The sequence below is a fragment of the Meriones unguiculatus genome, chromosome 14 (genome assembly GCF_030254825.1).
Source record: "Meriones unguiculatus strain TT.TT164.6M chromosome 14, Bangor_MerUng_6.1, whole genome shotgun sequence".
NCBI lineage: Eukaryota > Metazoa > Chordata > Mammalia > Rodentia > Muridae > Meriones > Meriones unguiculatus.
Genome location: NC_083361.1, coordinates 69,553,337 through 69,569,198, shown reverse-complemented (window position 1 = coordinate 69,569,198; position 15,862 = coordinate 69,553,337). Strand labels below are relative to the sequence as shown.

Below are 15,862 nucleotides of genomic sequence, written 5' to 3'. Positions count from 1 at the left end.
TTATGAGGAACTAATCTGAAACTAGATTTTCTTAATATAATTCAAAATAATACATGTCAACAGATTAAACAGGGAATCAGATAAAGTGTACTCAGCTTCTATTAAATTAACTAAAGTTGGGATAGGTCTGGAGAGATGGCTTAACAGTTAAGAACATTTGTTGCTCTTGATGAAGACCCAGGTTTGGTTCTTAGCACCTACATGGTGGCTAATTGTTTATACCTCCAGTTCCAGGAGTACTTTAAAGTGTTAATTAAAAAAAAGAAAGAAAGCCCCCCCCCAAATTGGCACAGTTTAAATACTGCAGCAATGGCACAAAAAGGTTTTAATGAGAAAATAATGAAAGGTAGAATCTATCTGCATACAAGCTCTGAAGATCCAGCCCTAGGAATGTTAGGAGTATAAAGAATTCTGAGACTGAAATGTTTGAAAACTTTAATCCTATACAAGAGATTTTCCTATTTGTATTTTTCAAAAATCTATTAATGGGAACATACAGAAAGAAAGTACTCTGAAAGGTTCAAGAATCGCCTATTGGATTTGATAGACCACACTGAACTAAGCAAAAGACATCATATCTGTGGTGGTTTGAATAAGAATAGGCTGTATAGGTTCATATATTTGAATGCTTAGTTACTAGGGAGTGGCACTATTTGAGAAGGATTAGGAGGTATAGCTTTGTTAGAGGAAAGTATGTCACTGAGGGTGGGTTTTGAGGTTTCAAAAGCCTATGCCAGGCCCAGTCTCTTTTGCTTGAGGGTCAGGCTGTAACTCAATTACTGCTCCAGCACCATGATGATAATATACTAAACCTCTGGAACTGTAAGCAAGCCCCCAAGTAAACATTTTCTTTTGTAAGAGTTGCTTTGGTCATGGTGTCTCTTCATATCAATAAAATAGTGACTAAAACACTCCATAACATGTTGGGAAGGACAGTGGCATCTGATGCTTAATTTTAAGGATTAAAGAGATGAGCAAAGGTAGAGATGAGATGGGAGAAGGTAATAGGTTTCTCTATAGAACAGCTATAGGAAAACTACAAGAGGGGAGTGTGGGGCTAAGGAACAGTCTAAACATTGAAGAGATGATCGTGTTCACAGAAAAGAGGAATGTGTGACAGGAATTAACTATCACAAGGTCCCAAGGATGTGAGGAAAGATGGGTGTGAAAACTGCTCTTAGGTAACAGGAGAAAAAAGTAATATGAGATATGTCAAATTAGGACATGAATAGGACCTAGATGGCCAGTTGTCTAGAGACTTCAGTATCTTTTGACAATGAATTTTGAGATGGTCATTCTTACAAATGAAAAAGTATGCTTAGCTAAATTGAAAATCTTGGTCAAAGTCACCCAGTTAATAGAGCACTAGGATTAAAAATTGAGATCCCAGATTTTCTTTCCCTTTTTTTATTTTTTATTTTATTTACTTTGGTGTTCTGTCTCCTTGTATGTGTAACTCCCCAGGAACTGGAGTTACAGACAGTTGTGAGCTGCCATATGGGTGCTTGGAATTGAACCCAGGTCCTTTGGAAGAGCAGCTAGTGCTTTTAAACTGAGACAACTCTCCAGTCCTCCCTTTCCCTTCTTTTTACATCAGGCAGCTTGAGAAACACTGGAGAGGAGATAGAGACCAGTTCAGGAAACAACTTTGACATAACTTGGGAGCCTGGGAGTTTTGTTTCAAGAATTCTCTGTGACAAAACTTAAATCTTGAGTAGTCATGAACTTTGACAGAAGACAATAAGTGAGTGAATATCCATCTGTTTCTAAAACATCAGAAAAGAATCATTACTATTTATATAAGTATAATTAAAATGGCAAAAGTACCCATGACAGAAGTGTAATATGGATCTAGCTTTCTTACAGTATCTGTATTAAGAGCTTGAAAAAACAGCTCTTACTGTTGGGTACTGCTGCAGAGTTATAGATAGAGGTAGTGGAGAACCTTACAGTTTATCAAATTGGAGTGTTAGTGATGCCTACAGTTAATAGTGACTAGTATGTGTTACTATAGTTACAGCAGTCATGTGCGATCAACTACTTTTGAGCAATTTTGGTATTAAATATTCCCTTTTGGGGTTTGGGGAAATGTCTCAGCAATACTCTGCCCTTGCAGAGAAACCAAGTTGAGTTCCCAGCTCACAAATGAATGTAACTTCAGCTCTGGTAGATCAACAACTTCTGGCCTCCATGGGCAGCAACATCTATGTACATATACAACCACATAAACACATGTACAAACATGATTTAAAACTGACATGACTCCCTTATGTTTTTCATAAGTGTATTCTGTACCATTTCCTTCTCAAATTGGCAATAGAATTAATGAAACTGGGTTTTTGGTAGATACAACCTGTGGAAACATAAAAACAACCAGAGGAGGAAGAACCAGGAGAAAGTGGTTGCTGAATTCAGTAGAGTAGTTGAGGATGGGATTCCCCCACCAATAGCTAAGAAAGACTTGTTTGGTGTTGGCAACTATGAAGTCATTGATTTAGGAGCTATATAGTGTTAATTTTCTTGGGGCAGCATGTTGTCCATGTTAAAGATTGAAAGGAGTTAAATACTGGTTGGTCATAAGGCTGAAGAAATGGGCAGTAGATTGAGGAGGATGCTTTAAGGTAGAAGAGCCTTGAACATACTTAATACAATAGGGAGAAAGACATTGTAGAAATGATGGAAGATCATGAAGAAGAGAGGGCAAGGGTCTCTTGTGTCTGTTAATGGATTCACTTTCTCTTTCTGATGTGGTAGCCTTTATTCCTGGTGATACTGTTCAGTTCTTGTTGGAGCATTTCTTTCCTCGAATGTATACTGTTTTATATCTCCCAACACTATTTTCTTCCTATTATGTTTTTTCTGATGTCTGCTTATTGAAACTGCATTTTCAATTTTCCTTAACTTCGAAGTTTTCATTGTGAAACCACTCCTGACACTTTGATTGTTTTCCTAACTCAATTTACTCATCCCATTTAATGAATTCTTCTGAAACATTGACTGTTTTATCTATTTCTGTGATCTCAATTTCTAACCAGAAGTTTTTTGGTATTCATGAAATATTAGATTGAGCTGTGTGAAATTGCTATTTTCTTGGTTAAAATGATGTATATTATTACTAATTTCATTTGTACCAAACTAATAAATTTTATTCATTATATATTTGCATAGACTACTTAAAAGACTGGGGGGATGGGTAAATAAATAAATTCTTTTCCTCCCTCTCTCTTCTCCAGTTTCATACATACATGTGTATAAATGGTATGAAAAACATTTATGTATACTATGTGTATGTATATATATGTAATTTTAAGTATATTTTCCCCACATACTCTTCTATCTTCCTCACATACTACTTTTTCTTGCCCTTTACCCTCTGCATACTTTCCTTTGTGTTTCTTTCTTCTTGAGACAGTGTCTTACTGTGTAGCTGAGTATGGCCTTGAACCAATCCTGCCCAGCCTCCTATGGACACTTAAAGCAAGCATAGAAGTATAGCTAGGTTTGCATTCTTTTGCAAGGAAAACATGCTCCTAATTTGTCATACCAAATGATTTTTTTCTGTGTGGTTATTTATGTAAGACTGCTTAAGATCATAGTAAAAATTACATTCAAACTCTTGAATGTAAATGTTCAACTGTATATTTCGTATAAGTTTAAGGCAATTGCCAAAGTACATTTCTGTATAATGTTCTTGGGAGGCATCTAAGTAGATTATTTTCTGTTACTTTGACTTAATATTTTTTTAAAATGCCTGAATGTTCAAGACCAATGCTTTTAGCTAAAAATAATACAATCAAATGGAAAGGTTTTATTCTCAGGAAAAAATAAAGCGTTTTTAGAAGGTTCTTTAAATTCCAATCCATGGACTCGAGCTTTAAAATACCCACTCAGAGGAGTAAACGGTGCATCCTTCAGACCAACTGGAACTCATTTTTCTTTATTTTTGACAGGGTTTCTCTATTAGGTAGGCCAGGCTGGTCTCAGACTAAGAGATCTGCTTGCTTCTGCTTTCCAAGTGCGGCACTGCCACACCCAGCAGGATATTTGAATGCAATCCCAAAGTTGCTACCGACAGGTTGAGAACCACTGAGATAGGCTATATGAAGTCAGTGGTGCTCACTGTGGGAGTAGATATTTTAATTTTGAAAATGAAAAAATAATGAATTCTTTCAATTGGTGTTTTTAAAAGGATCAGTCTATTCTATGGTGGATTGAAGTTGTATTATGTCTTAAGTATTTTAATTAAGCTTGTGAAGTCAAATGATTAAAAATGGGGACCTAAGCAGAGAATGGCCTGGGGTCATCAAGCTTTAGCTTTTAAATACATTTTTTTTCCTCATTTAATGAGCACATGGATCCTTTCTTCAAAGATGCCTGTATTGCTCTGACTCGTGGTGTAATAATGCTAGTACTGATAGTGTTAATTCACTCAGCACATAACTAGGTGCCAAGCACTGTGGTAAGTACTATATGTGTATTAATTCAGACCCCCCCCACATATGCCATAGTATTAAACTTTCATGTGTAATGTACACATGAGGAAAGTGGTAGGACTATTCTCTATCTAACAGTGCTGGTCCACTTGCCTTCCACCCCCATGTGGTTATACATGGCAAACATTGCTATACTTACTGTTAAGTTCAGCTATTTAGGATATAAATTGAATATCTTTCTTATTTTTATTCTAATTACATAGCCTCCTTAAATAAGACCTCTAATTTGTGCTGTATAAGAGAAGGAAGGAGGCATGCCATGTGACATTTGTCCAGTTTGGGAATATGAGGCAGAGTGGCTGGATAGATTCTTAAATTCGATTTTTTAAGGCTACTTGAAATAATGCACATTTTTGACCTTCCTCATGAGGAATGAATTTCTCTCAGAAGGCCTCTCAAGTCTGACTTGCATGTGTCCCCTCTCATCAGTCCACATCTCTCTTGCAACTGATATCAGTCTATTTAAGACTTACAGTTAATCATCTTGCCTTCAGATGTGGCCAAGATACTGAAATTTTATTTAAAGTGCTTGTTTTATAATAAACAAATTAGGGGGTTTTGCATTGTTAATTGGGCTTTAAAATTTTTGGTAATTTCTGATGTAGAAGATATTGTTAACTACTTAATCTGGTGTCTGAGGTCTTTCCAGGTTCCTCTCTTGGGTACCTGACACTACCATACTGGAACACTTTTGATAATGCCACTCTGCTTTCTGTGTTCGTTAGACTCCCTCTTTTATCCAACTTCCAGCACATTCTCCTTCCAAGTCAGGCATATTAAAGGACTGAATATGTTTACAAAATGCTTTTAGCTTGTGTTGTGGTAATTTACAACATAATCAGATCTTAGTTCCTTATCCAAACTTTCAAACTTCTTGTGATTGTCCCCTTGAGGTATTACCTATAGATACAGTTGATTAATGTTTATTAGGCAGTGAGTCTTACAACGTGCAAATTGTAAATGCATGCCTTTAAAAGTTCAAAGTAAAGTTAAACATCATCTTAGAAATACACAGTTGTGAAAAGACCTTATGAGTGGTATTGAATCAGTAGGGCTTAGCAAACAGAATTGAGTATTTTACTAGCCTTCAGAGGCTACAGAGGATATTTGTTTTCAAAAGCTTGAAGCTAAGGTAGGATATGAATTTGTTCATTCAGTGCCATTCTACAGTTTGTAAACTGTAAGTGCATTTGATTTTTCTTATGATCACCCTGATTTGAATAGGCTAGACAAAGTAACATGCTGTCCTGTTCTGATGAGAGGAGCTGTGAGTTAGTGGCAGTTTTCCTTACTTGTTCTCATGCCCAAGGTTTTTTTGAATGATTATCCTCCTTAAGCTGATTTTCCTTCTTAAAAAGTTAAGTCTGTCTGATAGGTGTGGAGTTTGATACTTGTGATTTCTTCACTTGGAAAGTCGAAACAGGAGAACAGCTTTTGGTATCTCCACTCTCCCTCCCTCCCCCAACTCCAGGCCACATAGTGAATTCTAGGCTAGCATTTGTCAAACAGCAGTTAAAGATAGGGCATTGGTAGAATTTCAGAGGGAAGGTGGGAATGTGAGAAGTTCAGAAGTCATCCTCTGTGAGAACCTGTCTCAAAAGTAGAAAAAAATTTGTCAACCAGTGTGTCATTGCTTAAAATGTATGTGGCCTTGAGTGTAGAAAGTGAGGAAATTGAAGTGTGATGAATGATACCAGCTAGGTAGCTGCCCTTAGTACTGATCAGTGGTGATACTTAAAATTTTCTAGAGAACACCAAAATAGTTTTTACACAGGGCTCAGTTCAAGACTGTAAATCCAAGAGTATTGTTTTTTCCAGCGATGCCTTCCACAGCTTTTCCTGCTAGTAAACAGATTGGTATGCACTTCCTGTGCCTGTGTTCTGTTTGGATGCTCTTGGTGCCATTCTTGTTGCCTACCACATCTCCTGCATTTTATCGTTAGTGTCTAGACAACTGCTGTATGCCAGACACTATGCTTTACAGTCATCCAAAAGCCAGCAGGTCATCTTTACCCATTTCACAGGGGGAAACTGAGACATAGGGTAGCATCACACAGCCAGTAAGTGATAGAGCATAAACTTCAAACAACCTGAGATAATCCATATCATAAAGTTAACCTTTCAGTGAACAGTTGTGTCTATAGGTATGTCTTTGTAGTACTGAGAATTGAACCTGGGGTCTTGAGCATACTACTAGACAATTGAACCAACTCTAAGCACTCTTTTTACTTTTTATTTTGAGGCAGTTTCACTAAATGAATTTGTGATCCTCCTGCCTCAACTTTTCCAAGTAGCTGGAATTACAGGTCTGACCAGTGAGTTGTTTATTACTATGTTTTTGTTTTGTTTAGTTTTAATGCATGTGAGTGCTTTGCTTACAGGAATGCCCATGCACCATCTGCCTGACATGCCCACAGAGGCCAGAAGATGGCATCAGAGCTCCTCTGAGTTCATAGATGATTGGGAGCTGTGTACTGAGAATTGTATCTAAGTCCTGGGAGGAGCAACCAGTGTTCTTAAATGCTAAGCCGTCTCCCCAGCCCCAAGAAAATTTGAATAACCTATATTCAGTTCTGTGACCAATGTGTATATGTACACACATACACGCAAAAAAATTAAAAGAGAAAGCATGAATTTTAGTATGACATCTTAATACATTTATGCAATTTTCTCCATCATCGTCTCTTGTCTTCCTCACATTCCTGTTGACACTCTTCTTCTTAGTCTTCAATTTTGATACATTATTTTTCTATTCTGGTGGCCTAGTGAGTTTAGTACATAGGTGAGCATTTACAGGCGTGTGGGAAACTTTGGCAACACCACTGATAAAAATGCCTCTCCCTCTTTTAACATGTTATCTTTTTGTGACTGGCTTCTTTAACATTTTCAAGGCTTACCCACATTGTGCTATATTAATGTGAAACAGTATTCCATAGTGTGGATATCCTGAAGATTTGAACCAAGTCTGTATGGTTCTGAAGTTCATGCTATTGCAACCATGTCGTGTTAATTATTGTGTATGTGCTGCTAGATTAGGAGTTTCTTGATGAAATGTCTTTATATTGTAGGTAGTACTCACAATGTTCTGGGTACCTTTTCATAATAAACATTAATTTTGGTGTTTTGATATGTAGATAATAAATTGAAGTCCTAGTTATTTTTTTCTTATTCACGGTATTATTGAAAATAGCTTTCTGTATTATTATAGAAAAACCTAAGCATGTTTTCTCTATGTCTAGGAAGAAAAACCAGGAAGGATAAAGGATTGCTGGAACAGTCAGGAAGTTCCTGCACTCTCTACATGTAGCAATGCCAATATCTTTCGAAGAATAAATGCCATTTTGGATGATTCTCTGGACTTCAGTAAAGTCTGCACAACGCCTGTAAATCGAGGAATTCATGATCATTTGCCAGGTAATTAAGATTTGAAGATTGGGACGCATGTGGTGTGTTGAGAGCTGCAGCTAAGCAGTGCGTGCTAGGAGGCTCCATTGGGAAGCTGTGGAGAGCACACTGAGTCTCTGGCAGTCCTTGCCCATTTCGCGGTTTACCTTATGGTTTGGAGCCCCTTATGTGTGGAGACTGCCTGTGATTAGGATAAAGATACCTGCTTTGTGTAATGCACAAGAAGCGTTGAATTAAAAAGACTTAAAGTAACAGTATTTATATGTGGGATGAAGGGGGCGGGAAGTAGTAGGGGTGGTAGTGATGCAGACATGCAATTTCAGCTCTTAGGAGATGGGGAAATGTAAGTTTGGGAACATCCTGGGATATGTAGCCATTTCAAGGCCAGAATGAGATGGCAAGACCTTGTCTCAGACACAGAAAACCTAACCACCGATTGTTAGTCTGGGTTCTAGCCCCAGGACCACAAAGGAGTATAATGTGAGTCATGTTGCTAAAGATGTTTGGTAGCTGTTTAAATTATTGGGCTGGAAAGTACTTGCTGCTCTTATAGAAGGCCTGGGTTTGGTTCCCAGACCAACATCAGGCAGCTCACAACACCTGTAACTGCAGTTCTAGGGAATTTGACACCCTTTCTGGTCCCTCAGGGAAGAGGCACACACGTGGTACCTATACATATATTTAATCATTCACATATATACATACAAGTAAATTTTTTAGAAAGTTAGATTTGAAATAAACTTAATATTTAGCTCAACATATAAAATGCTGCGTTGTCAACATATCAGGTTCAGATCCATAGGATCTGGCCATATGTACCTATAATGTCAGTACTAGGGAAGAGTGGAAGCAGGATGGCTGTTGGGTCTGCTAGCTACCAGTCTAGCAGAAACCTGGGGTGGGGACATGCACATACACATACAAAACCAAAGCAAAACAGTGAGCTCCAGGTTCAGTAAAAGACCCTATGCTCAGAGGAATAAGGCCAAGAGTGATGAAAGGCAGAACACAGTTTACTAACATATTTTCATACTGAGTATAGGTTGACAAGGCAGTATTTTTATATATGTTAAGATAATATTAAATATTTCAACTCTAACTTAAAAAAATTACTTTTGTGTGTATATTTGAGTGCTTAAATATATGTATATGTAGTTTTCCCGTATGTAGAAGACTACTGATCAGTAGGGGAAGGGAAAGCTCCTAAAGATAACTCTTGCCAAGAAAGTATGGATGCCCTTGACAGTGTTTCATAATCTTTTGTGGGAGTTGCAAAGATGTTTTGAGAATATAGAGGAAATGTTTTGTTTGAGTCATTTTAGAAGAAAGAAAGCATCTTTTATTTTTTTTAGAATGGCCTTTGGAAAAAAAGAGCAACAGTTTCCCAGAATGACTGGCAAGTACTGTTCTTTAGTTATAAATTCTGTAATGTTTTTAAATTTGGTGTTGGAAATAATTCCCATGAAGAGGTCTATGAACGTTAAGTAGCTAAACATTTGGAGGAAAAACTCTTGAAGAATAGAACTGAAGGGCTTTGCAGTTAAGAGCACTTACTGCCCTTGCTGAAGACTCCAGGTCTGGCCCCTAGATGGTGGCTCACAACCTCTAAGTGCAGTTCCAAGGGCTTCCAAAGCCCTCTTCTGACTTCATCCGCACTGCACATATGATGCGTGCACTCAGGCATACACAAATACGCATGGAATAAAATACATAAATAAATTTAAAAAGAATAAAACTGAAGCTGGATGTGGTAGTGATCACCTATAATCTCAGCTCTTGGGAGGCTAGACGGGTATTGTCATGAGTTCAAGGCTAGCCTGAGTTACTGAGTGAGGCCCTGTCTCAAGTACAAAAATGAAAAAGGTGTCTGTAGAATTTATTTCTGTTAAATTGTACAGGAAGGTACAGAAGAAAGGGGTATTTGACAGTCTGGATGCTGTCTCTACCAACTTTTTGAGCTAACTAAGCTCTCCATTAACTTACAGTGAGTTTAAAATTCATGGCAGTTTCTTAAGTTTCTAATACGTGTTCTTTTACTCTCTAAGAAAACTGATTATATTTTCTAGTAAGACTTGGGATAAGAATATAACTTAGTGGTAGAGTGAGTGCTTAGTGTATACACAGCCTTGGGATTAATTCCTAGTAGAAAAGAATAAAGAATGACCATCACCAGTGGCTTAAGCCTCAGTGAGTTGCTTCAGTCACACATAAAAACTTTCTAGTTGATAAATTATTTTTCAGTTGGTGCAAGGTTGTTGAATTGTCCTTTAGAATGGTGGTTCCAAAGCCATGAAGGTAATACACATTTTGTTTCAAAAGATTTCTCAAAACCAAACACTCCCATAGCATATATTCATTGTACTTGCTATTGTGGCATTTTCATATAAGTATTCGCTATATATTGGGCATATTTCTTTCCATACCTTCCCCCAGCCTTTCCCCCCATTAGTTCCTTTAATCCTCCTAGATAGTTTTGTTTCTAGTTCATGTCATATATGCATACGTGATTTGTATGTATCTGTACAAAATATAGGGTCTTTATATGAAATAAAAGATTTGTCTGACAGAGACTGGATTAATTCATTTAATATGTTTATCCTAAGTTGCATCAGTTTTCCTGCAGACAACATAACTTCATTCCTTATGACTGAAAGAATTAGACTGTGTTTGTAAATCCACTTCTTTATCCATTTGTCTGCTGTTGGACACTTAGGTGGCTTTCTGACTTTGCTGCTATGGGCAGTGCTGCAATAAACATTGGTGTGCAGTAAATATCCAGAAGTAGTAGAGCCGGGTCATGGGGTAAATATATTTTTAGGTTTTTTTTTGTTTTTGAAGAACTGCTATATTTCTGTGTTGGCTATGTAATCTTATATTCCCACCAGCACTGTATGAGAGGTTACTTTTTGTTCACATTGCAGTTAGCATTTGTTGTTGGTATTTTTAATTTATTGTATTTTAAAATGTGTGTGTACACTTATCAAATGCAGGTATTCATGGATGCCAGAGATGTTGGATCCCCCGGAACTGAAGTTACAATGTAGTTGTGAGCTGCCAGATGTGGGTGCTAGGAAACAGGGTGCTGGGAAACAAACTCTGGTCTTAGAACAATAGCTTTTAACCCAAGAGCTGTAGGTATTCTGATTTATTCTGCAGTGAATAAATTGACTGGCTAATGTTGTCTCTTGGTGAACATAAGTTATTCATTTTAAGGTCATTCCAATTTATTGCTATTTATAGTTAGCATTTTCATTTTATAGTTAAACTTTGCCCTTTTCAAGGATATATTTGTGTGTTATCTTTGGAAAACTTTGATCTTTTAATTAATAATGTAAATGATACTTAAATTTCTTTTTTTAATTAATTTTTATTTTTTAATATTAATCACAGGGCATTTACTTTGTATCCCAGCCGTAGCCCCCTTCCTTATTCCCTCCCAATCCCACCCTCCCTCCCTCCTCTCCTTCCTGTCCCTTTCCAGGTCCACTGCTAGGGGAGGTCCTTCTCCCCGATACTTAAATATCTTAAGATTTCTTTTTATTTATGTGCATGTGTGTTTGTGTGATTATATACCCTATGTGTATGCACAACTGAAGAAGCCACAAGAGGGCATCAGGTTTCCTGGAGCTGAAAATAATGAGCAGTTGTGAGCTGCCTATGAGTGATGGGAATGAAACTCTGATCCTTTTCAAGAGCAGGGAAAACTCTTAACCTCTGAACCATCTTTACGTATCTGCCTGTATTTGCTAGTATATAGGAAGATAAGCTTTTATACATTGACACTGTAGTTAATAATGTTGTTAGGTTCACTTATAAATGCTAATATCTACTTCTTTATAGGGTGTTCCAGAGCTTCTATATATAATTACCTTGTCTGAGGATTATGATTATTTCGGATCTTTTTATTTTCCTTTTTGTAATAACTTTCTCTCTTGTAATCAGGGTTAATTAGGAATGAGAATGTAAGCATTATTTATTGTTTTACTTTGTAGTCTTGGGGAGGACTGACGGGTGTTGAGGGTTTGAGCATTTTACTAGTAGGTATACTGGAGCTTGTGGATATTCTTTAAGTGATTGAGGAAATTTTCAGTTTTCTGAACAGGTTTTTAGAGAAAAATCATGAATTTGTTTTTGTTTTGTTTTCTTGAAGAGTTTTGCTATGTGTCCCTGGCTGGCTTGGAGCTGGCTGTGTAGCGCAGGCTGCCCTTGAGTTCATAGCATCCTCTGTCTCTGCCTCTTGAGGCTGGAATTCTAGGTGTGAGTTCCCATGCCCAGGTATTAGATGGAGTTTTAAGTGACATTAATTTATTTGACTTAGCTCACTCCTAGGACAGTGGTATGTCTCAGTGCCTAGCACCCAAGTTCAATCTCCAGTATTGAAAAAAAAAGACTAGAAAGCAAATTGAAATGAACTCGCGAGTGAACATATTCTTACTGTGTGAACATATAACCGTGTGAACATTCCAGAAAGGGTAACATGAAAAACCAGATTTGCATCCCTTCAGTAAATCCAAATTCTCAATGATATATTTTACTTCAGCATGTTGCTAAACTTGATTTTTGTACATGTTATCCTTAGGATTTTTGTGTTCATGCACTTTAGAAATTATCCTGTAGTTGCCCTTAATGTATCCTTGATGTCAGTCCTGTTAGCTCCTTGAAACAAATTAGAAATTTGTTCCTTCTAAGAGTCTGTATAAAAATTTTTCTGAGTGCTTAAGTTTTGGAGAAATTTACTGATGAAACCATCTGAATGTGCTTTTTTATTTGTAAGGTAAATTTAAGTGATAGATTGCATTCTTTAAATAGATACAGAAGTATTAGTCTTAGTATTCTGACTTTTGGTAAGCTGAATTGTTCTAAGAATGTCTCTTACCTTTAGATTGTTAATTCATTGGTATACATTTTAATGTAATACTTTCTTTAATCTTTTTAATTACCAATATTCTTGATATGTTAAATGTTTTCCTGACCTTTTGTAAAATTTTAAAGTAAGATATTGACTTACGTTAATTATTGGGGGCAGGGCATGGGCTGAGGAATAGCTCACTGGTGAAATGTGCAAGGCTTCAGTCCCCAGCATGGGACATGGTGAGGAGATCATTGCTCTGAACATCATTGGGTTTCTCATCATTACTCTTTTTATGACTAATTTCTTAATGATTTCTTTTAACTTAATACATTTTAAATACTTTTTTCTCATGTAATAAATCCCAACTTCAGTTTTTCCTCTCCACTCCTCCCAACCCCCTCCCTTCACTTCTCCCCCACATCTACTCCTCTTCAGTTTCCCTTGAGAAAAGAACAAGTCTCCCAGCGATAGCAACTGAACGCAGCATAGCAAGATGCAATTAGACGAGGCACAAACCTTCATATTGGGGTTGTACGAGGCCATCCATTGGAGGAAAGGGGTCCCAGTACGAGGCAAAAGAGCTAGAGAACACGCCCTGCCTTATACTTGCTCACTCAGGCACGCGCACTGTTAGGAGTTCTATAAGAACAACAAGCTAAACAAACATAACGTGTATGCAGAGGACCTGGGGCAGAGGACCTAGGGCAGACCCATGTAGGCGTTGTAAATGTAGCTTCAGTCTCCATGAGCCCTTCAGAGTCCTGCGTAGTTGATTTTTGTGGACCATGTTCTCCTGGTGTCCTTGAACTCTCAGGCTCCTACAGTTTTCCTCCTCCTCTTCCACAGGTTTCCCCAAGCTCTGCCTAATGTTTGGCAGGGGTCTCTGCATCTGCTCCCATGAGTTGTTAGAGGAAGCCTAGCTGCTGATGATTGGGCCAGGCACCAAGTATGAAATTAGGAATAATTTCACTGATGGTTGTTTTGTTTGTTTGTTTGTTCCACTTGTGTTTGATTCTATCCTAGGATTCTGGGCTCTCCAGTCTCTGGTTCCTGGCCATCTAGGCAGTGTTGGGCATAGGTCCCTCTCGTAGCACAGGCTTCTAGGTAGACTAGTCGTTGGTTGGCCACTCCCACAAGGTCTGTGTTCCCTAGCACATCTTGCAGGCAGGACAGAGTGTAGGTCAAAGTCCCAGTGTCCTAGTCCCACCCTTGGAAGCCTTGCCTAGTTACAGAAGATGTCTGATGCAGGTTCCGTATCCCTCATTACCAGGAGTTCTTGTATATCTATTGAAATACTTGTAAAAGTTTAAATACAATATATACTTGATAATTTCATACAATATATTTGGATCTATTTACTCTCTATTCCTTCCACTACTTTCAGATCCACCCCTCAAAAAAAATTTTTTTTTGTGCAGTCTAAGGGTTTTTATTTTGACATTTTTTGAAGGATTTTTATACTATATTTAAAAACAAAATAAAAAGGGATCCATCAACATTTCGATATTTCTATATATACATATAGTATACTTTGATCTTATTCACCCTCTCTGTCGGTCTTCCTTTTTCTCTTCTCACAATCCTAATATTCTTTTGTGGTGGTTTGAATAAGAATGGCCCCATACACTCATAGATTGGAATGTTTGGTCACTAGAGAGTAGCAGTATTTGAAAGGATTAGGAGGAGTAGGCTTATGGGAGGAAGTGTGTCACTGGAGGTGGGCTTTGGGGTTTTCAAAAACACAAGTGATGTCCCATGGCGCTCTCCTCCTGCTGCCTGTGGATCCGGGTGTAGACTGCTCAGTTACTTCTCCAGCACCATGTCTTGTGTGCTGCTGTGTTACCCACCATGATGATAATGGACTAAACCTCTGAAACTAAGCCAGCCCAAATGAAATACTTTCTTTTGTAACAGTTGCCAGGTTGTGGTGTCTCTTCACTGCACTATAACACTGACCAAGGCCTGTCCCTTTCACTATCTGGCCCTTATTTTCTTTCCTGGATTCCATAGACAAAAGAAAGCATGTGATGCTTTGATTTCAGTTAATGTGGTGATCTCTAGTTCCATTAACTTTCCTTCAAATAACATTTTGTTTTTTAAATATGGAATTAGACCCCATTGTGTATATTTATATTTTTTTATCCATTTATCCATTGATGGGCACCTAGTCTAATTCCATAATCTGGTTATCATGAGCAGTGCAACAGCAGACATGAGTGCAAATCTCTCTATAATAAGCTAACTTTGATTTGGGGTAGGGTGGGATTTGGAGTGGTATAGCTGGATCACATGCAAAGCGTTTGTTTTGATTTTTCCTTTGGTTTGTGTGTGTGCACACGTACACTTGTTTGTTTTATCTGTAGGAATGGTCTCACTTTGTATCCTGGCTGGCCTGAAACTCATAGACCAGGCTGGCCTTGTACTCAGAGATTTACCTGCCTTTGCCTCCCAATTCATGAAACACCTGGTGATTGTTTTGTTTTGAGATTATGTGTCACCGAGTAGCCCATGCCTGCTGCAACTCAAGGTCAAGATCTTGCATTTTCTTAAGTGCTGGGAATATCTTCAGGTAGAATTTTTAGCTTTGGAGTGTTTTCCATTTGTGGTGTTATGGGAACCCACCAGACATGACCACACAGGCATCGTGTATAGCCAGCTGAAAGTCTTTGTTCCAGCCAGCCGGGACTACACTCCGGTATTCAGTGGGGACTCAAATGTAGCCCCAAGCATTTAGAATAAGAGGCTTTAAAAGGCAAAACCACATCTGGGCATCTCATTTTGTAGTACAGGCATTTTAACAGAAGTTAAGATAAACAGCTGGAGAGGAAGGTTTGCACAAGCAGGCAGTTTAAAATAAGATAGCTGGGGCGTCTTGGCCTCAGGTCCTAGAATAGAATTGGGTAATTTTCCATGGGATTCTTCATCAAGGGTATCAAATTCTAATTAAACCTGAAACGGCCTCCATTAGAATACAAGATGGAGGAACCTCTGCACTGTCTTGCCCTGTCAATTCCCTACTGGTTTTATGGGCATGAGTCAAATTGTTGACTTCTCCTGTTCTGGAGGGCCATAGTTGGTCCTAAGGACTAGTAGTTTAACTGAGTTTATTCTC

The 15,862-nt window shown here is 38.0% G+C and overlaps 1 protein-coding gene across 9 annotated transcripts in view; it reads left to right on the top strand.

Annotated features, from left to right (window-relative positions):
• Positions 1–15,862, top strand: part of Cpeb1 (cytoplasmic polyadenylation element binding protein 1) — an 87,915-nt gene that overhangs the window by 12,092 nt on the left and 59,961 nt on the right. For 5 of the 9 annotated variants that reach the window (XM_060367447.1, XM_060367451.1, XM_060367446.1 and 2 more), the window contains exon 2: positions 7,733–7,907. In XM_060367447.1, the coding sequence (XP_060223430.1) occupies positions 7,733–7,907 (175 nt within the window). Of the gene's footprint in view, positions 1–7,732; positions 7,908–9,250; positions 9,295–15,862 lie in introns of all 9 variants that reach the window. The other 4 variants (XM_060367455.1, XM_060367452.1, XM_060367453.1 and 1 more) reach the window with 1 other exon arrangement.